Source organism: Eriocheir sinensis, chromosome 2 (assembly GCF_024679095.1).
Source record: "Eriocheir sinensis breed Jianghai 21 chromosome 2, ASM2467909v1, whole genome shotgun sequence".
Classification (NCBI taxonomy): Eukaryota; Metazoa; Arthropoda; class Malacostraca; order Decapoda; family Varunidae; genus Eriocheir; species Eriocheir sinensis.
The window spans coordinates 30,667,391-30,689,492 of NC_066510.1; the positions used below are offsets into that span (position 1 = coordinate 30,667,391).

At 41.7% G+C, this 22,102-nt stretch overlaps 3 protein-coding genes across 8 annotated transcripts in view; all 3 read left to right on the top strand.

Annotated features, from left to right (window-relative positions):
* The first annotated feature begins 2,100 nt into the window (after positions 1-2,100).
* Positions 2,101-5,658, top strand: LOC127002514 (myosin regulatory light chain sqh-like). Its single transcript, XM_050868584.1, has 5 exons — positions 2,101-2,268; positions 3,366-3,554; positions 4,034-4,134; positions 4,308-4,436; positions 4,809-5,658. The coding sequence occupies exons 2-5, from the start codon at positions 3,371-3,373 to the stop codon at positions 4,911-4,913; spliced, it is 519 nt and encodes a 172-aa protein (XP_050724541.1). The 5' UTR covers positions 2,101-2,268; positions 3,366-3,370; the 3' UTR covers positions 4,914-5,658.
* A 1,178-nt stretch (positions 5,659-6,836) lies between these two features.
* LOC127002508 (serine/arginine-rich splicing factor 1B-like) lies at positions 6,837-12,214 on the top strand. Of its 3 annotated transcripts, XR_007756305.1 has the most exons (5): positions 6,837-7,100; positions 8,306-8,475; positions 9,614-9,786; positions 10,433-10,846; positions 11,492-12,214. XR_007756305.1 is itself a non-coding variant. In XM_050868560.1 (4 exons), exons 1-4 carry the CDS (start codon positions 6,928-6,930, stop codon positions 10,646-10,648), a joined length of 732 nt encoding a protein of 243 aa, XP_050724517.1. In that variant the 5' UTR covers positions 6,837-6,927; the 3' UTR covers positions 10,649-12,214. The 3 variants fall into 3 exon arrangements, 2 of the variants coding, with proteins under 2 accessions (XP_050724517.1, XP_050724528.1); XM_050868560.1 differs by having other exon boundaries at positions 10,433-12,214; XM_050868571.1 differs by having other exon boundaries at positions 10,448-12,214.
* A 1,778-nt stretch (positions 12,215-13,992) lies between these two features.
* LOC127002536 (E3 ubiquitin-protein ligase HECW2-like) overlaps positions 13,993-22,102 on the top strand; it is a 50,709-nt gene continuing 42,599 nt past the window's right edge. The window contains exons 1-3 of one of the 4 annotated variants that reach the window (XM_050868609.1): positions 13,996-14,676; positions 14,764-14,990; positions 18,083-18,346. In XM_050868609.1, coding sequence (XP_050724566.1) covers positions 18,142-18,346 — 205 coding nt within the window. In that variant the 5' untranslated portion in view covers positions 13,996-14,676; positions 14,764-14,990; positions 18,083-18,141. Of the gene's footprint in view, positions 14,991-18,082; positions 18,347-22,102 lie in introns of all 4 variants that reach the window. The other 3 variants (XM_050868620.1, XM_050868634.1, XM_050868626.1) reach the window with 3 other exon arrangements.

Here is a 22,102-nt window from a genome sequence, read left to right on the forward strand (position 1 = left end):
CTCTTCCATGCATCATCGCCGTACCCAATATCGAAGTAACATCTGTGAGGGGACGCGACCCCCGGCGTATGCCTCTATTGATTGGTTGGGTGATTTAAAAATGCATCTCCAGCAGTCTGCAGCATCCAGAAGTATATGAGCGGCTAATTCAAACTATTGTAACAAGTTTAGTTCAAGATTATATGAGCTGATATAAGCCAAGGGAATGTGGTAGCAGAGTTGCTTAATTGGCACTCCCCTCATGTATGCTGCACTCTCACTTGGAACGTTAGAAGCCTCTTAATCTTCCACCTTTTAACTCGAACTCAGAGTGAATGTTGCAAAATCAATAATGTTGGCCTTCTGTATCAAGTGATCCAGCTAGCAAAATAGAATGCAGACCGGCGTATCGACAGCGCTGTGGTAGAGGAATGCGGGAAATTAGTCTCCCGGTTGCGAGAAAAAAAAAAGTAAATAAGTAGCAATTTCATACTATTGACAGCTGGGGATCGAAGTGAAAGGACACAGCAAATTATCTGTTGATATGAGGACAATGGAGGCCTGTGTATGTGTGTGTGTGTGTGTGTGTGTGTGTGTGTGTGTGTGTGTGTGTGTGTGCACCATATGATGCTCCAAAGGAAAGCTTAAATAGAGGAAGACATCGAAAAATAAAGATCAATAATTATGGTCACACGAATAATTGAAAGAATGTGTTATAAGAGAGGAGAAACTTCCACATGTGTAACTTAGCTTGCATGGTTACAGCAGTAGTAGTAGTAGTAGAAGATTGACGTAGTACTGGTAGTACACTACTATATATAGTAGTAGTAGGTATAGGAGGAGCAGCAGCAGCAGTAATAATAGTGATAGGTAGGCTTGAGGAGTCCATGGCCAAGTTTACATTCCCCATTCTTCACACTGCAGCTTACGTGAACACCGCATTAAAAATTGCTTAGGTCACTGAATTCTCGACTCGCTGGCCCTTACTGCAGATGCCATCTTCCCAACCCTCCTGTGTGTGTGTGTGTGTGTGTGTGTTGGGGTATACGTATACACGATATACAGCCCGGCCCCTTCCAAATTTATTATTTTTACAACCCGATCAAACATCTTGGGGTGCATCATTACATCATTTATCATTTTATGGGTGCATACTGAAGTCATGGAATAATTAATGGTAAAGTTTGGGGCATACGCTATAACTGTGCGTGTCCTCGGTGCTCATTTCCGTCACATTAGCCCTTAATTGAGTCTATGCACGGACGTTAAATTTCTTTCAGTGTGTCATACTATTAAACCTATAGGAATTGCTCTGTTGATATGACAAATTAAAATATAATGTCATAGTGGTTGACAACATGCACATACATATACACACTTTTCTGTATAATCCCAGCAAACACACTACGGATAATAATGCAATGTCCGAAAATTAGAAGCATTACATAATCGCACAAACATCCAAATGCTAGCAATGGACTCGCTAGTGTATCTGTATAAGGCTTCTTTGTGCCCCGTGGCCAAGTGCCAGTTGAGGACATGGAGGAGGAGGGGTCGAGGCACTACACACACACACACACACATCACAACAGGACGGAAATCCGAGACACATTCCACTTGAGGTGTAATCCATTTGCCTCACGGATACCCACACACCTGCTGGCCTGAAACAATTTCCCCCTCCCCCCCTCTATGTCACATTGCTGAGGTCAGGTGTTATAGTGTGGAGGTCACAGGAGGTGAAGTCTGACACAACTCGGACGTGAAAGTTACGGAGACCTTCTGTCGCTTCTGCCATGGATGTCTGGAAGGGCGTGAACCAGGGCCCTGTGATTCCCTAGCCCACGTGTCCATGATACATTCATATGGTGTACCTATGGATCTTTATCCGAATGACGGATGCTGGATTACTGAATGCTGATAGCAGCGATCAGAGGCACAGCTGTAATCGGCTGACCTAAAAGTTTCCAAGCATTTCATTACTTTCCATAATTTTAAGTACCTCGATATTCTAGCTGATTTAACACGCTGAAACGCCTACCAGGGGAAGTTTAACAAGTACAAAGTATATCTCCGGTGATTATAATCGCTAAAAGGATGGAATAGTTGTGTTTAGGTGAGCATGAAGTTGCAGATTGCAGAATAATGAGGGAGAGGAGGGTAAGGAGGTGCTGGTGGGGCCCGGCAGATGGCGGAGGCGAGCACAGAGCTGAGTCAATCTCCATCGGGGCAACAGGGCAGACACACTCGCTCCTTCTTTACCCTACTCGTCCTCCACAACACATCCAGGTGAGTATATCCTCGTCTATGTAATCCTGATACTGTGCCCTAGCGTTTGAGAGGCTGAGAAAGGGTAAAAGTGTGTATGGGAGTGTGTGGAGTCATTACCTTTGTGGGTGGATGGGTATGTGTCACCTGGCTAAGTGGATGGCGCAGTGCCTCCTCCCATCCCGTGCCACACCCTCCTCCTCCTGCTTTCTCTGATTGTGCCCGGATGCTTTTCTACCCCGCCTACAGGCCATGGTGAGTCATAAGTACCCATGGCCTGTGTGAGAGGACCGGGAGAGCATTAGTTGAGGTGATTTTTATTGCCCCCACCAGTAACCGCCATCTCTCCTGCGAAAACATTACCTTATATGTCAACTAATGATACGGGGAATGTAATAACTTGTAATGGCTCTGTGATCATTTCCTCTGACGTACCACCTGCATGAAAAGTGGGACACGGGTCTTTCTTTAAGGTAATTCTTGCTTACTGATTAATGTGCAGCTTGTTAATGTGGTGAAAGCAGCTAATATAAAACAGGTTGGTCTTCAGCTTGATGCATAATGAACATGAGGCCGCTGACATGTGGCTGGGGTGACAGGAGGCTGGTTGGGCGCAGTGTGACTCATCACCTACCCCATCCCCCCCATCCCTTCTTCCCTCCCTCCCTCCCTCACACCCACATACTGCTTGCCTGGTTATCTCTTGGGGTTTCAAAAATGTATTGGGTGATACTGAGATGATATTCTGGTGTTCTCTCCCACAAGGAATGATTTTGTTGTATGAACCCTGTGGCTTTTTAAAACTCTGCAGTTAAACTTGGGGACTTAGTAATATTTTTTTGATTTAATACTTTTATTTTTTCCAATCCCCTCTCATTTAATAATTTGACTATCTTTACCAAATGGAAAATCTGCTTGTAATGTTTTTTTATTTTTTATGGGTACAGCAGAGCAAAAAAATATATATATATATATATATATATATAAAAAAGACCACTAGGTACAAAAAAAGTCCACTGCATGTATCTTATCATCTTATTAGTATGCTCATTACTCTATCTGAAATGTTAAAAGATTACAAAATAACCCAATAATTAAAAACATGCATATCTCCACAGCCAAAATGTCGTCCCGCAAGGCAGGAAAGAAGACCGTCAAGAAGCGTGCCCAGCGAGCCACCAGCAATGTGTTCGCTATGTTTGATCAGGCTCAGATCCAGGAGTTCAAGGAAGCCTTCAACATGATTGACCAAAACCGTGATGGCTTCATTGACAAGGATGATCTCCATGACATGTTGGCTTCCCTAGGTAGGTGATAAGGAGGGATTATAGCAATGGCCATCACTTTGCAGTATTGTTTCTGTCTTAGTCTTATGTTTATGTATAGAAGTATACGCACAGCATGTTATGCACCTGTACGGGTGCCCTACGCATCATGTATCCAGATCCAGAGATAAGCACACATACTGAGAGGTATTCTTTACCTCAGCACTCACTACTTAGCACTCACCTAGTGTTCCTTTATTTCATCAAGAAAAAACAAATAATAAGAGTAAAAGAATATTCTATACTAATGCTATTATTTGATTTTGTCATGCAGAACTTGTAGTGTTACTTTGTGTTGGTAAGATTTGGATATCCAGGATTAAGTAATTTCTCTAAAAAGAGCTGAATAGTATTATTACAGAGAAAATATTCAGGATTACCATTAGATTTTAACACTTGGCTAAACAGTGCTGCACATGATTGTCAACAATGAGCTCATTAGAATTTGGTTGTTTCCTCAGGCAAGAACCCTACTGATGATTACCTGGAAGGAATGATGAATGAGGCACCAGGACCCATCAACTTCACCATGTTCCTTACTTTGTTTGGTGACCGTTTGCAGGTTAGTGGGGTGAAATATTAAGGTTCACTCTGCCCATGCCATATACAGACAGTCCTTCAGTCACCTTGTATTTTTCATGTGTATTATAAAAAAAATTCCTCTGATGTGGATAATCAGCATTAGTTCACATCATAAATAGTATGAGATAAATTAATACTGGTATGTACTCACAGGGAACGGATCCTGAAGATGTCATCAAGAATGCTTTTGGCTGCTTTGACGAAACCAACCAAGGCTACATCAATGAGGAGTACCTGAGGGAGCTGTTGGTGTCCATGGGCGACCGATTCACTGATGAAGATGTAGGTGGACTGTGACACAATGATGAGAGTTTGGGACCAAGGAGGAGACTCTCCCTGTGTGGGGCAGAAATATTTATCAATTGGAGATGAGTTTAATTTCTTTAGAGAAATATTTTGACTTCAAAAGGGCTAATCCAGTGTCTTGATTGTTTTATAGTTTCCTTCTCAAAATCCACCTGTTAACTCATTAGGTATTGTTTTTGTCCCCATCTTTTTGTAATCTTACTTTACTGGCACTTTTTTTTTTCTATGTCCTTGTCTGCTCATCGAGGGGGCACTGTTTGGGTCTTACATTATTTCTTTATTTTCCATTGATGCCCTTTAATAATGAATCACTGTCTTGAACACTAACTAAATACTTTCTTTTGACAGGTTGATGAGATGTACCGCGAGGCCCCAATCAAAAATACCATGTTCGACTATGTGGAGTTCACTCGCATCCTGAAGCACGGTGCCAAGGACCTGGAGGACCAGTGAGGTGTTGCTGCTGCCCCTCAGAACACCTTTGCAGCCTTCCATCCACCTGTAGCTTTACCTCTACAGTCATTAATTAGCATGAGTTTGGTTTTAGTCCAAATGTTCCTTTAGCTAATATAAATTTGAGAGCTTTGTATTTTATGTATGCCTTATATACCTGCAACATGTATAGGGAAGAATGGAAAAGTATATTGATATTTATTAATAGCAATTATTTAAATGCATCTGTTCTGAAAGTTTTTAGAAGTTACCTTTCATGTTGTATTTCAAAGTTCCAGTTACTTTATGCTTTGTGATGGCCATAATGTGATATCTAGAAGAAATACTATAACAAATTTTTATACAGATTTCAGACCTTGTTTTAAAGTATTGTACAGTGAAGTGCCTTCTGCTTCACTCTGTGCTTCCTTCACCCCATCTCAAGACCCAGGCAGGGCTCTCTCTACTAGGTTTGCCAAAAGTTATCAGGTTATTTATTCAAATTATACTGAATTATTTATTAGCATACTTCATAGTGCCTTAGAAGTCAATAGAAAGCATTGTTTCCAGTTGATATAGACTCAGCCCTTTGCTACTAAAAGTTAATAGTCAAATTTATTCATTCCACTTGTTTCTTCCATGCTTGATTTTGTTTTGTGTACTTAATCTTTGGCTTGATTATAAATTGTGGATATTCATTCCAGTCTAAGAGTTTATACATACCAATTTTCATATTATAATGTTTCCTAAATAAATTGAAACCACATGATTATATTACTGCCCCACCAAATAAAAATAGTTAGAGTAATAAAGTGTTATCTCTCAGTAATGAGATCAGTTATCATTATGTAGAGCCAGACATCCAGCCACAATATTAGCCGTTAATTAATATCATCCTAGGAGCCTTTGTTATTCAATACAATTCTAAAATTACCTTTAAAGCTGATAGCCTATTAAAGGTTGCTAATACAGGCCTGCCATCGTTTTGTCAGGATAGGTTTATTATCAATCTACTAGGCCTTGCGCAAACTCGTAGGCCGATATTATAAGACGTTTGCTTCTCACATCAACTATTTCTAAAGGTCAAAGAAGAGATCAGTCTGGTTCTAATAAGTGTTTTTTTTTTTTAGGATCATGCTATTGGAAATGCCCTCAAGTCGTACGAAAGCCTTGCCAAATATGTGAACTTTGGCCACGAAATGTTTTAAAATACGACCCGTAGACTAATACCTTTGCCTTCTGTCTCGTCATCAACCTCCACGATTATACGGTACGTGACCTATGTAAATCTTTAAGTAGCCATGGCGTCCCTCGTAACATAAAAGAGTGGCGGTGGATAGGCTACATTATGGAACCTACTGCATAAAAATCTTATTGTTGTAAAACTTATATAAATGAACCCATGGATTATAGTTTAGTTATCCCCCCTTCCGTGGCCCCGCCGCCAAAACCCAAACCCTCCTGCAGTGGTACCAGGTACGACAGCTGTTCCATCTGACTTCACACTTGCGGCCGCTGAATAAATTATTATCGAATGAGTCATCGCTCATAACCCTGATTGATTATAATAGTAATTTAATTTGTTGTGCTTTAGAAAGTGGTAGTACCTTATAAATCGTAAAATAAGACATAAAGATGGTACGATAGCTCCAATCCTACGTGCACAGTAGGTATATTTCATAAGAAAGTCAAACAGAAGTATCGTGTTCCTACTATCACTTGCATAGAGTCATACTGATGGTTTTAAAGTAGTTTATTCATATTACTCTTCTCTATGATCACGCGATCCATACAACAAACGAATTCACATGCGTCTACAACAAGTCAATCATTGTACACATGCAAATGAATCCCCGTCATTACCTCTTAAAAAACAATAAATAAATTTACAATCTCGCCCAGCTACAGGGCCCACCGCCGCGCCTCGGTGTGGGCCTCGCCGCGCCTGGCAACACTGGTAGAAGAGACGCCATTCTGCTGGCCCGCGAGGAGAGCAGCGTCCAGCGCACCGCCGCCACCTTCCGCACCACCAGCCATGTCCTACGGCCGAGGCAACAACGAGTGCCGCATATACGTGGGGAACCTGCCCCCGGACATCAGGACCAAGGACATTGAGGACCTGTTCTACAAATTCGGGAAAATCGTCTTCATAGATCTCAAGAACCGCCGCGGCCCGCCCTTCGCCTTCGTGGAGTTTGAGGACCCAAGGTTGGTGGCTGCGACGCGCCTCTGAGGGGCCGCTGGGCGCCCCGTGGCTGGCCCGGGGCGTGCTGGGCGTGGAGCTGGGTTGAGGGAATAGGTTTTCCTTGAGTAATGGGCGGGGCGAGGGTGGCCTGGCCGGGAGTGTGGCGGGGCGGGGGCGGTGGGGCTGCAGGCTTTGTTGATTCGCAGCCTGTGGGGGCGGGAGTACTGTGCCAAGTAACGCCACCACGGCAATCACTGTACTTATTTGGGCTTTATTTGTTGGTAATTATTCCGTGGATGTGATAATGCTGAATATTTAACCTGGATGAGCCACCTGCCAGTGTGGAAACACGTGAAGCTGCTGGGCAGATCGAGCACGGCCTGGCCCAAGGCTGTGGGGTTCCCAGTGCTATAATTGAGGTGTTAGTGGAACGCGATAAACGTTTCTAATAATCTTAAAATCCACAACAATTATGTATTGTTTGTGTTCAGAGAAGTGTCTCTTTAACTAATGATTCCTCTGATGAAATTGGCTAGTATTTAGCAGGTATGAACTGTCTATTTTAAGGTACTGACTTGATTTCTGAGAAAAATTTGCCTTCTCACTCGGAGAGAGTTCTTATTGCCAGAATATAGCAATGAAATTCTACAGCAAATTTGGTGATAGGTTGCTATATCCATAGTGTGGTAAGTTAGTATTTTGCAGTGATAGGATTAGTATTTTTTGTTGATAGGGTACTATCAGTAAGCTAGAGGTGGGAGTTCCTTCAATTTAATAAATAAATTCCAAAGTGGAACCATTCTACGGTAGGGGCCAAAAGTGTTTTGATTATCTACGCTGCTGTTTGCTATTTGTCTTAGCAGGAAATTAGAGGCAGTGGTACAGAACAATTTATTTCAGAAATGTTTCTCAATTAAATTCTTGATTAAGATTAATAGTTATACCCCTTCTATTTTTCATCATTACTATACCTGAATTTAATCATGATAATAAGTTTTTCCTTAATTCATGTGTGATTAACTTCATATTCATTGGTGTCACATGTTCAAGACAAATTTTCTTCTAGAATCCATTCAATTTTTGTTTAGTAGCTTGAAAATTGACCTTCAAAAGTTTTTACTGTTTTTTACTGCTCTAAAACCATAGATATGAAGTAATACACTCATTTGAAGTTTTGATTTATCTTATGTATTTTATATTTTGACTTATTTGGTGTCCTTACAATCAGGGATGCTGAGGATGCAGTACACTCACGTGATGGCTATGACTATGATGGCTACCGCCTTCGCGTGGAATTTCCCCGCAACAGCCTTCCAGGGGCTGCCCGGGGCGGGTCTGGCAGGGGCAGGGGAAGGGGACCCCCAGCTCGACGCTCACAATACAGAGTGCTTGTTACAGGTGAGCAAGAGTTTTGATGTTTTAAGTTTATTGATTTGGGTAGTGCTCCCTATTTCTATCTGCCTCAACATGTATTTTGTGCCTCTAGGGCTACTGTGTGCCTTGTCATGCACTTCAGGGTATATTATGATAATCTAAATGTCAGAACTAGATTTTATTTATGAAGCTAATATATTGATGCCAAAGCTTTGTTCTGTTAACTGCTTTATTCTCTCAAATTTTTTTTATACCAACATAGTCAGATTAGTATAGTATCACCATGTGTTGTATACATTTTTCCCCCTCCCTTCAAAAAAATATAGCAAGGTCTTTCTGGTGTTGTATGTCACTGCCTGTTATACAAACATTCTCACCCATTCACCAAACTTCTAGTCATATTTTCACATGCAAAATTCAACCATAATATGATTTCAAATCCTAAAATCCTAACCAATTGGATGAAACCCAACTTGACATAATATAATTATCACCTTTATCCAATTAATAAACATGAAACTTTGAAACATACAAATGTTCAGGACATGAATATCACTGTCATTTGGAGCAAAAGTATGCAGATAAAACCTTTTTCCTCACCTTGTTGTGCAGCTACTCAATACTTCTTAATCCAGGACTTGACTGATTAACATTACACTACTATTGAGGCACAGATACCATTGTAAATATATTGAACCTTTTATTAGCACAGGATCTGGTTCCAAGAGTATGACCTTTCTCAAGACAAAGATATGGAGAGGGTCACCTTCCCATGCTGTGCCCACATCCTCTATTGGTGTAAGAGCACAAGAGGTTGCTTGCACCATTGGGGTGGATGATTGCATCACTACCTCCTGTAAATGGAACTGGAGCACTTGGATTGCCTTCTCCTTAATCTTTTTATATTATTATTATTATTATTATTTTTTTTTTTTACTTTTTGAGCGTAGGTTCTATTTCACAAGTTAAACAACAGTTATACTTGGAGGAGGAAATATTGTCAGGAGTTTACAATTAATCAAAGTTCATAATAGTTTTGACTCAAAACTCAGGGAGATTAATCTTGTTAATAATTATTAGATTTTACAGAATTTAAGAGAATTAACTGTAAAATGTTTTGTATCATGAAAGGACCATGATTAAAACTCTCCTTGTCTTTCAGGGTTGCCTCCTACAGGCAGTTGGCAGGACTTGAAAGACCACATGCGTGAGGCTGGTGATGTCTGTTATGCTGATGTCTACAAGGACGGCACGGGTGTTGTGGAGTTTCTGCGTTATGAGGACATGAAGTATGCTGTCAAAAAGCTGGATGACTCAAAGTTCCGCTCCCATGAGGTAAATATTGCATCACCCGTGTATTTTGTTCTTCAGCCTTGAATGTCTCATTATTCCTGAGATGATCATGTACATGTCTTTATTTCTTTGGTTCTGACACTCCCTTTAAGGAAGTTCATGACCTCCCCTTACAAATTTTAACTTGGTGCTTCTCTGTGCCCTGTTATTCTTCCATTGCTCTACACACACACACACACACACACTCACTTTCACTATATATAAGCCATTTTTTGTCCATCACTAAAGAGAAGCAGCTTTTCATGACTTCATTGGGGCATGCTGACATACTGTTCCATGTTGTCTTGACAAGCTGTCTCAACATGATTTTGCCCATGGGATAAAGAATATGATGAAATACGCTCCTTTTTAGTAATACATAATAAGTGATTCATAATTCCTGAAAATGAAGGGTGCAACTGCCCACTTCATGCTCTGACAATACATTGGTTTGAGATATAGGAATAAAGCTTACCCTAAAGTGAGTCTTGTTTTTTGACACTCACAAAGTTCACACCATGCCTGTATATGTATTTTGATGGAAAAAATTTATTTGCACATAACATTTTTAATTTGAGATGCTCCCTTTCAGTTCGACGGTAAGTTATACAACAGTTTAAAGGAATAAGGAAAACTTCATAACTTGCAGGGTTTGAATTCGCAGGGCGAGAATTCTTACATCCGTGTGAAGGAGGACTACGGCGGGTCAAGTCCTGCATCAGGTGGTGGTGGTGGTCGGGGGAGGTCAAGATCACGCTCCAGGTCACCCCGAGGGTACAGGGGCTCCCCAACCTACTCCCCTGTGCGGAGGTCCTACTCGCGCTCGCCCTCACGGTCGCGGTCCAGGTCTAGGGACCGCTACTAACTCTGGCTGGCTGTGGTGCAGACCCGGAAAGAAACTTGATGAGGATTGGCTGGGCATTTGGCTGACCTGTAGCGTAGCCACTCTGCCTGCTGGTGCACAGCAGGCTGGGGACGATGTGCCCTGCCTGGCATCAGGTGCCCTGCGCTGACTTGACTCTCTTGGCCCATGCAGTCTGTAACCGGGATTGGAGGACGTCAGGTCTGCACAGTTGCCAGTCACACGTCCCACTTGCCCTTTGATTATTGGTTCTCAGATTATCAGTTTTGATGAGAGGGAAAATGTGTGGTGCTTCATCCAGAACTCTTTTATTTTTATTCCAAGAAAGTACCACATGTAAATATTTTGAAATCCAATTCATACTAATGACCACAAAAATATTTCTTTTCAAAGACCTAGATTTGGACATTTTTGTACTTTTTAAACAAATTTTGATAGACTAAGGTACCATACCTGGAGTAGGCTAATCTGCCATTCATTAGTGGTCATACTCAGTGCAAGGAAGAGTTAACTTTTGTAATACAAAGGGCAAGTAAGATTTAGACATGTAAGTTGTATTCATGAAATCTATTGTGATTACATTATATAGGTTACAGAGAAATTAAGTTACTTTTCTTTAACATCTTGTGCTATTGATTGTTTTATGTTCTCACATTCCATTCTTACTCCTCAGCTGAAGTATTCCTTTCTCTCATTTTACTGGTACTCATTGTGACCGAATAACATTTTGATTAAAAATGGATAATAAAATTCTCCTTCGAATGGATTTTGTATTGAACGAAGCTTGACCCATAGACTAGCTCTCATTTTACGTGAGACTAATTGTATGTTTTTCTTTCTACACAGTCCCGTAGCTAGTAGGCTGCTGCAATATGGCCATCCTTCCTGCCAAATTATCGTAGATTTTGGAAAGCTAGGATTTGAGAAGTGGAGGAGGAGCATTCACAATGGCGTGGACGAGAGGCTCAATCGGAGTGAGAGGCTCAGGAGGATACAATGCTGCAGCAAGCTAGCAAGGGGAGGATCACACTTTGGATATCTTGGATCACATTGGATGAGATGCTCTCTCTCATAAGGATCTCACTTGGATTTACCATGGAGAGAAAAGGAGGATTTTTCGGGGACATGTTCTGCGCTCAGGATCTCACTGGAGGATCATGGATCACTTGTGGATAAGGATTTGAAACATTCAAGGGATTCCGCCGAGTAGCAAAGGACTGGATTTGTGAGTTAAGGATTCACCTTCCCCCCTTCATTGCCTGAACTTAATAATATTTAATTTCCCGCCATAGTCCTCACTTAGTACAAACTTACAGGTTACCAGTCATTAGTTTTCTTTTGTTTTACTGGGTTGTTTAAACAAGAAAATTTTTAACCTAATAACAAGCTTTGAATATCATCCAGAAACATGACTAATTGAAGTTTGACCAGAATTGATACCGTAAGGGGAGGTTGGCAAGGAAGTTCGGATTTCACTTGTTATTAATCAGCTTCTCTTTTTGCAGCAGCAATACCCCTCATGGTCTTCTGTTAACCAACAATGAATACATCAATAAAACACTGTTGTCACTCTGATTTTTTGTAACCATTTTATATATGAATTATGCAAATCAGTAAAATCGAGTTTGTTGGTTCAGTAATATCCACGAGGATCCTTGATCGCTTTAACCACACAATCAGATGTCAATATTGCAAAGATGAGTGAACACTGATGTTTTGTCTAACAGGAAGATGTGAATTGTTTTACATTGGCGTGTCATGTCCCACAGCTGCTTCCCCTTTTTTCTACACCAATGGTACTGCAGGTAGACCAGGAAGAGGTACCACAGCTACTTCCCCTTCTTTCTACACCAATGGTATTGCAGGTAGACCAGGAAAAGGTGAACTGCATTTGGCTTCAAAAGCCTATCAGCCCATGTCCCAAAAACTAACACCACACTGAAGACCCTGACTAAGAAACGGCCACAGTTAACATGATAACCGATCAGGGAAACAAGAAAAATATTTAGGATGAGGAATGACGGAGGCTTATATTAGTTACTTATTCAAGGCCTTTCTGTTGTGAATTGGTTAGCATGTAATGTGACGGATATGAGCACCAAGGCCACATGCAGTTTTTCCATAATATCGGTAAGTTTGGATGTCGCTCAATAATGCTGCTGTGTGCCATGTTTAGATGCACAGCTCCAGTTTACATAGGTTATAGTATCACCATGTGTTGTATACATTTTCCTCCTCCCTTCCAAAAAATATATTCCCTTTGACCTATTTATATTCGATGGGGAATGTATGTAACGAGAGGCTTCAATACCAATCTCCCATGACCAATATAAAGTGGAGCTGTGTATCTAACATGGCACACAGCATTGTAGTGTTCAGCTCTCCTTGGCGGTGCAGTAGACTTGTTGAGGTAAAAGTGGTCTCGGTGGTCAAATCCATCAGTATCATCATCATCATTTAACGTCCATTTATTCCCTATGGTGGGGTTGGACGGGATATGAGACTCCTCCACTGTTGCCGGTCCATAGCCATTTCTTACGTGATGTTCAGCCAGGCCTCCTCATACCTTTCTCCACGTCTTCCTTGGCCTTCCTGGTGGTCTTCAAATCCATCAGTATGTATTTGAATTATAGAAGAGAATTTAGTTTTCCTATATTATGTTTGTGTGTGAGTATTATTGGCCTTATATCTAAATCAGGAATAGATCAGGCTCAAAGGCCCAAAGGAAAGGCCCCATCCTCTTGTCAACTATAAATTATGGTAACTGCAGTTTCATCCAATCTTACCAATACCAGTTACAGCTCATTCATTTTAATTTACTGAGAAACTACAACCAACTGCTCTGTAAGGAAAAGTTTGGGTCATGCGCTGTAGCTGCACGTGGCCTCGGTGCTCATCTCCGTTTCTTTAGCCCATGAGCGGGATTCGAAACCTGCAGGCCCGCATATTCGTTGATCGACGCGCCAACTACTACACCACGGAAGAATAGGATGGGTAGTTTCTATGCTTATTTTACTAAGTTATTGTACAGTAGTGATATATGCCGATACCACGATTTTGGCCGAGGTTGATTGATTGATTAATAGTTTATTGTTGCAAGTAAAACTGACTTACAACAATAAACTATCAATCAATCAACAACAAAAGAGAAGGGAGGAGCAATTTGATACTCCGATACTAATAAATAGCCGATATTTTGCCTATACCGATACATTTTATTTTGATTGCATATGTCAATTTATAAGAGAATTACTTGTATTTTACCGATACTACAAAGGCCGATACTGCCGATGCCAACACTGATACCAATACTATCAGCATATCTATTGCACACTCGGCAAAACGGAAGGTATAAATATAACATATCTGCTCCCTTCCTCCACTATACATGCCCTCCCTGACATCTTTTTATTAGGGTTCCAGTAATACTTCCCAGTTTGACATTTCTATCAGACATGCAAATAGTGTCACACAGAATGCCTCAGAATATAGAAGTAATGGAGGTAAGTATTGTTTTGAAGGTCTGTGTGTGTTACTTTGGCTCATTTTAAAGGTGACGAGACTTTTCCGAAGACTCCGCGTGTTGTTGACATTCACCCATTTTGTTTACTATTGATCTGTGTCCAGTGTTGTAGGAATCAGCTCGCAGTTGCAAAATAGCTCGCAGAGAGAGGTTCAGCTTGCTTACTTTTTACTATATTTCACTCACCGCTATCGTTTACTTGTCCTGTTCCGACTCCAATACATGGCACAAACATCAGAGCAATACTTTTAATCCAGAGAAGGCTTTACAACAAACGAATAGGGGAGATTTTACGGAAAATATTACCCCACGTTGATGTTCACTCAGTTCTTGGTGGTTTGGTCTGTTGGTCTGGTGTGTCGTTGTCTTGCCGGCAACATCAGCCATGACAGAGATCATAAGTGGACAAAACTAGAACAAAACCAGGCAAATTAATGTGTTTTCCTGCTGTGTATTTCCCAAGTGCGCAGGCGTAGTGGACAGCAGAGCGACTTATTTCTGCGAGGAGGTATTTCTCGCCACACGACCGTTTCAAGCTGTTTTTATGCCTATTTCTTCGTTGTTCAGGAGTTATTATGAGTTTCCTTCCTTCTAGTTGGTGCCCCGTAAGCCCTCCAAGATGTAGAGGAAGGACCCAAACCCTGCAGGAGATGAGGGGCCGCGAGCGCACCAGTGATGGAGATGGTGGCAAGCGCGAGGGAGTGTGAGGCAGGACGCTGAGGGAGGCTGGCCGAGGCTGGCTGGTCCTGTGGAGGAGTCGCCGCCGCCACCACGAGCCCCGCCCTGACACGTGTTCACTCTTGACATAGGCCGTGCCCGTGGGTAAGCCGCCCCCAGGGATTAAATAGGATGCTTACTGGAATCCTTCACTTGATCGGTCCCCTTGACATTAAATATTTATCTTCCTCAACCTTCTGTATTATGTCCGTGTGCAGCCTCAGTTTCAATGGTTGTAGAGTCTCAGTAGTGTAGTTTAAATCACCATTATGAAAGACTTAAGGAAATATAAATAACGTCCTCCATTATTCCTGATCTCAGACTCTTGTTGACATGGAAGATGTGACACGTGTTCACCCTTGACATAGGCCGTGCCCGTGGGTAAGCCGCCTCTAGGGGTCAAATGGGTTCCAGTGTGGAGTCCTTCACTCACATCCTTTACCATTAATTATTAAATGCTTCAGTCCTTCTGCTCCATGTTTGTGGGATGTCTCCATGGTCTGTGTGCAGCCTCAGACTCTGATTTATTAGTTACAAAGCTTGAATAATACAACTTTAAGCATTATTATGGAAGACTTAAGGAAATAGTGTTAACACCTTTTTTTGTTATTCCTACTCCTTTTAGTACAAACTCTTGAATGTATTGGGAGGCCATTCTTAACTCTCGTGACTTGGCACCATGGTTGTAGAATGCAGAGTGCAGTTATTTATGTCCAGCACCATACTCAAGGCTGCTTGTACACAAGCAGGGTTGTAAAACGCCATCCACGTTGGTGAAAAATGCTGAATGCCAAGGCTCAAATGGAATTAACTTTGATGTTTGCTAAAGCATCGTCATGAGTTACTGGATCTTATATCTATTTCACTCTGGTGGATGACACTTGTTTGTGATAGATTATGCACTATGCAATTTTATTTCTTAATTTATTATATACAAGGTCCGTATCGAAAATATATTTACCGTTTTGATGACTACATATAAATCAGTTCATTGCAAAGCCATGTGCACAAGTTCAATTTAGCTTTTTTGGATAATGTGCAAACAAATCACCAAATTTTAGTGTTTTGCATATTGCAAGCAATACCAGGGAAACAAGGAACACAAGATACGATTAGGTTAGTTTTGTGTCACTTTGGCTCTCATTTTAACTAGCAATGTTTTATGTTGATTGGTTTCATGATTGATTGTATAATACTGAAAGTAATGCTTTTCTTCATAAAAAAGGAGCATAACATCAGCATAAAGTAAAAGTTTAAATACGTTCTTCAGTTCTCACCTTTAGGAATGATGAATGGTGCTCCTCAGTGAGAGATTCATTAAATACAACGCTCCCAGAACGTTTACGTAAATATGTCTTTGCCTTGGTCACGTGTGTCTGGAGTTGAGGGTGTGTGGTGCCCCACAGGGCACTGCAGAGCATGTGTTTGAGGGTGTAGACACTCTGTGAAGAGATGCTGTATCATGTTTGTTGGTGTCTCACAAAAGATGTAGGCCATCAAGTCTCACAACACCAACACCTGTCTGAGAAAGAGCCTCGCTTCCTTTCCTTCTTTCTCTTATTATTCCTTTCCTTTCTTGTTTGACTCCAATTTTTTTCTCCCCTGGGTGCTCAGTGCTCATATATGATACTCCTTTTCACATGAAATATAAATGATTATTAAAAGATAATAACTATAAATTGAGGGAAAACTGCAGAATGCATAATGTTCAACAAGTTATTTTAGTAAACTAGAATATGAAGGCATATTTCTGATTTTTGGTACACATGGCTAAGTAGTAAAGCCTTACTGATGTGGTATTTACCAGTTATAGTTAGTTTCTTAAGAATAATCGCTTTGAAATTATTTGTTCATAAACTTTAAAAAATACTCAATGTTAGGAAAACTTTTCGGGGGCAACAATTGAAAGGGTGTTTTATTTTCTGCATGATGCACTAGATTCATCCTCCAATATATCATGATAAGGTTCTTAAAGAAAAAAACTCTGCACCAGAATATATGAATGCTAAGCTAACAGTAATGACAATGAAAAATCTTATATTCCTACATTTTAATTGGATATTCTTACTTTATTTCCAATAAGGCATGACCCAGAGTTTGCTGAATTAATCATATCATCAGTATGATAAACTGTATGCAAATCCTTTTCAATATGCATGCTTAACCAACCATCCCATCAGACTCCTAAATGATCAGATCCAGCAGCACACAAATTTTACCTGCACATAATATAATTGATAATTTTAAAGATTTTGCATAGTGTGACGTCAAACAAGACCTTGCCCAGTTACATGTGCACATATATTTTGATGTCAGCATTTATATATTTTTGTGAAAGATCTGTCCCACCTGTTGTTGCTCACTGATTCCACAAGTATAAAAACAATATGGTTGTTAGGTGCAGCTCAGCTTGACCTCCAAACTCACAAAAAGCATATGTCTGTGTGTGTGTTTTCCTCTGGACCAATGTCGGGACACAAACGTCTCAGCTAAGTCCTTAACTTCCACTATTTAACTAAGTTTCATGCCTTGTTATGTTGACTTTTCGTCATTTCCAGATTTCTCTTGCTCTTACTCTCTCTCTCTCATCTCCTTCCCTTCTCTCACACACACATGCATTGCTTAACTCTTCTCAACATTCATCTAACAAATACAAGATATCAGACAGAACATCATATGCCTCGTAACTGTACAAAGATTTAGTGAGGAGGAATAAAGAATATAAATTAAAACATCTTGCTGCTTCATATATTTTGCTGCAGTGTCGCAAGTTGAATTGTCACAAAGAGGGGTGGGGTGGTGGAGATTGGGAGATGTATGAGTACTTTGCTAAGTGCTAACTCAGTATTCTCAAAGACCAATGTGAGACAATTACTTGTAGACCATAACAAGATGCATAACTTTTCCATCCGTCAATGTGGGCCATGGACTATATGGAATACATCATCTCATCCCTGTGTTGTCATTTGAGTGTTCCTTATCATAGTATACCAAGTTATACAAAACACATTAGAATTAACCAATATCTATCCAAAACTGACACTTTCACACTTGGCCACTCGGTTTTATTTTCTTATACAGAAGCAGTGTTTAGCAGACTTTTTTTTTTCTTTCTTTGATCTACTTTCATTACTGTAAAAAAAAGAATGTCCTACTGTTGGCTGTCTTCTAAGAGTGGTGTGTTTTCCTTGTTCCAGATGGACTAGAGGGTGGCGTGGGGGGCAGCGACGGTGGTGGGGGGGCGGCAACAGCAGCGATGTCACGGTGTGGAGACGGTCCAGCCACCACCAGCCTTCCGGAGCCCCCTGCTACCAGTGCGCCCCCCACCACTCACCCCTGCTGCCTCATCCTCTCACGCAGCTGCATTGGGGCCACCTCTAGCGAGACTGTGCTTGTGAAATGGTCCCTGCCGCCAGACCATGCTGCCTCCCCCCTCGACTGGCTGGGTCTCTATGTGGCTGGTGAGTACCCCAAGTATACCAGTGTCATTTAACCTGGTAGCAGCGATGGGTCAAATTTGTGGCTTTACCGTGTACCAGCAACGGGCCAAATTTTTGCCCCCCCAAAATAGAGGATGCATAAACTGATCACAAATACGTTGATATATATTATGAAATGGTTTGCGTGAGTGATGATTTTTTTCTCATTTTTTTCGCTTAGAATGGCCTTTAATAATCATGTTCCCTGCAGTTACCGGGTTAAGTGCCACAAACAAACTGTATATTTTCTTCCTTTGTCTGTAATTCCTCCTGCCTCTTTCAAGTGAACTGAACTGAACCTGACATACTCTTCTGGTCACTCAGTTCTGTTTTCTTTTGGTGGAGCAGTTCTTAGTGGCCTTCTTTTGTTTTCCATTATTTTTTATTACCTTTGCTGTACACACACACAAAAAAAAGGTCAGGTATTTTGCTTGATGTCAGGTACTAAAGTGATTTTCCGCATAGTTTCCTCATATTTCTTATCTTCTATATCAACGACAAACACTGTAGTACAAGAAGTTTTTGTACTAGTGTTTTGTGCTTAGTTTACGAGCTTACGAATCCATGGTGTCGAAATGTGCAACGAACGCTAAAGTGTCTGAGCTATCCATCTGGCTTTTAGTAGATGGTGTGGGTGACTGGGAATTGTGGCTCGTCTGTATAAAGGGGATGACTGGTGTTTATGCCCCTTTTTATTATCATTACCGTTATAAGAGTTGAATTGGGTAGAGAGCGAGGGGTGCAGACACTATAAGCTGCCTGCCTTTCTTGTTGGTCTTATGTTATATTATATTTCTCTCTCTCTCTCTCTCTCTCTCTCTCTCTCTCTCTCTCTCTCTCTCTCTCTCTCTCTCTCTCTCTCTCTCTCTCTCTCTCTCTCTCTCTCTCTCTCTCTCTCTCTCTCTCTCTCACACACACACACACACACACACACACACATAACAAGGAGCAAGCAAGGTCTTCCCACTCGTGACACCCCCGTCCCTCCTCCTTGCCCCCCACTCCCCTCCCCCTTTTGTCTCATACAAGTCAAAACAACGACAAAGAAGAAGAAGAAGAAGAATGAGTTGCCGTCACCCAAACTTCTCTCATTAAGATGGCTAAATGAGATTCCATGATCCTCCTCCCTCCCCCACCCCTCTCTCTCTCTCTCTCTCTCTCTCGCCATTCCCTTCTTTCCTTTCTTCAAAGATTCTGCATCCTCCTCCTCCTCTTCGTCCTCCTCCTCCTCCTCCTCCTCCTCTTTGTCATCCCACTTCTTCCCTTCATCCTTCTCTTAATTCAGAAACTTCCTGGTATTGTTGTTGTTGCTGCTGTTGTTGTTGTTGTTGTTGTTATTGTTGTTGTGTATCTTCGCCTTCAAAATTTGTTCGCCTCGGGTTCGTTTCCTATATCTTGAAGAGGGAATTAGAATCATCGTTATCTCTTAAATCTGTAATAAGTGTTTCTATTTTCTTATACCACTTAATTGATTATACTTTGTCTATATATTTAATCTTTTCACTTGCTTCATACTTACATAAGGCGTCTATTTTTGCCTCGATTTTGCGTTTGAGAGAGAGAGAGAGAGAGAGAGAGAGAGAGAGAGAGAGAGAGAGAGAGAGAGAGAGAGAGATTGCAATACATACATACATACACTTCCTCCAAACCTAACCAACGCCCTCCGCCTTTAACAACACGGAGAATTTCCTTGGTGGCGTCCTGGTGGAGGTGGTGACGGTGGTGGTGATGGTGGTTGTGGTGTGTGTGTGTGTGTGGGGGGGGGGGGGTGAACCGTCGCCTCCGGGTCCTTTGTAAATTGAAGGAGAGGCGTTGGGACAGGAAATGTTATAAATCAGGGTTGGGGTACAAGGAAAGAGATCTGGGAGTGCTCCGATGATATGGGTAAGGGGTGTGAAGGGGGCGAAGAAGAGTGTTTTCATTGATGGGGGGAAGGGTGGAAGAGGGGCAAAGAGGGGAGAGGAAGGGGGCGAAAGAGGGGAGTGGATAGAGGGTAGTTAAATCATTTTTTGTTGTGGTGCCCTGGATATGGGGAAATAAGGTGAAAATCAAGAGCTTTGCAAAGACCTTATATAGAACAAGAAACAACATCATTGGCGATCTGCTGTTTAGAGAAGAATGAATAGAAGAAGCTAAGAAAATAGATGTGGATGAAAAGGGAACACCAATGGAGGAACTTGACCGATTGAGAAGAGAAACAAGATAGGGAAGCGCCGTTGCAAAGGCTATGGGACGTATTTTAAAACATTTCGTCGCCCAAGTTCACGTATTTTACTTGGCTTTCGTAGGAGCTGTAGGCCTTTCCAGGGGTAGTTTTATGACCCTGGTGGTAGTTTGACCCTTCTCCTGTGCCATGAACCTGAAAAAACACTCATGAAAACTAGATTGATCCCCTCTTTGACCTTTAGAAATAGTTGATGTGAGAAGCGATGGTGTCTTAAAATACGGCCCTATGCTTCCCGACCAACACCTGATCCTGATTGAAAGGGAGCGGAGAAACGAGTGCTGTGATGTCGGAGGTGGATGGAAAATGCCGACAAGGGGACTGTTTTCAATCACAGTAGCTAGGTGGTGGAAGAGGGTGTAAAGATGGGAGTGCTCCAGTGATGTGGTGAGGGGGTGGAGGGGTGGATCAAAGAAGGGGAGTGGTCTAATGTATAAGGGATAGGGAGTGGAAGGGGGCCGAGGGGAGTGCTCCAAGGATCTGAGTAAGGGGTAGGAGGGGGGAGGCACAGTTCTACAATGTGGGAGTGGGATACGACGGAGGTATCCTTGATGAGGGGGGGGGGATGCCAGAGGGGGGGATGGGGATGTCCTATTTAAGAGATGGGGTATGAGAAGGGGAAAGCCAAAGAAGGGGGCTGTCATGAAGATGCGAAGGAGGAAGGAAGGGGAGTCCTATTGGTCCTATGCTATGAGAGGATGTGTGTAAAGATCGTCCTAGAAAAAAATAATGTAGAGGAAGGAACTGTGAAAAGGAGCGAGAAGGTGTTAAAGAGTAGAGCTAAAAGGAGCATCATAGAAGAAGGGGAAGGAGTTACGGGAATTAGAAAGGAAAAGGAGTTATAATCTATGTATAATAATGAGGTGGAGAGAGGAAAAGAGAGAATCTGAAAAAAAAGGTAGAAAAGAGGAGGAGATACGGGAGAAGGGAGGAAAGAGAGTAAGTTCTAGTCTAAAAGTAAGATGGAGAGAGGGGAAAAGGGAGCGACCTAGGGAGAGGAAAGAGGTTACGGTAAGGAGAAAATAAGGAAGAAAAGAAGGGAGGAAAGAGAGGAAGTTCTAGTCTAAAGGGAAGATGGAGAGAGGGCAAAACGGAGCGACCTAGACAAAAAAAAGAGAGAAAGAGGTTACGGGAAGGAGTAAGGGAGAATCCGAAAAAAAAGGAAAAGAGAAAGACTTATGGGAGAAGGGAGGAAAGAGAGGAAGTTCTAGTCTAAAAGGAAGATGGAGAGAGGGCAAAACGGAGCGACCTAGACAAAAAAAAAAAAGAGAGAAAGAGGTTACGGGAAGGAGTAATGGAGTGAGTGACTTAAACGAGAACTGTAGTGAAAGAAGTCGGAGGGATGACCTATAAACACGAATGAAGGTCAAAAGATGGGGAGTTCGAGCCTGTAAGAGGGAGGTAAAGAGGACAAAAATGAGCGTCAGAGAGAATAAAAAAAAGGATGCGAGGGAAGGAAGGAAGGAAGGAGGGAGTGTCCTTAGCGAAAGTGATAGTGAAAGAAGTCGAGGGGT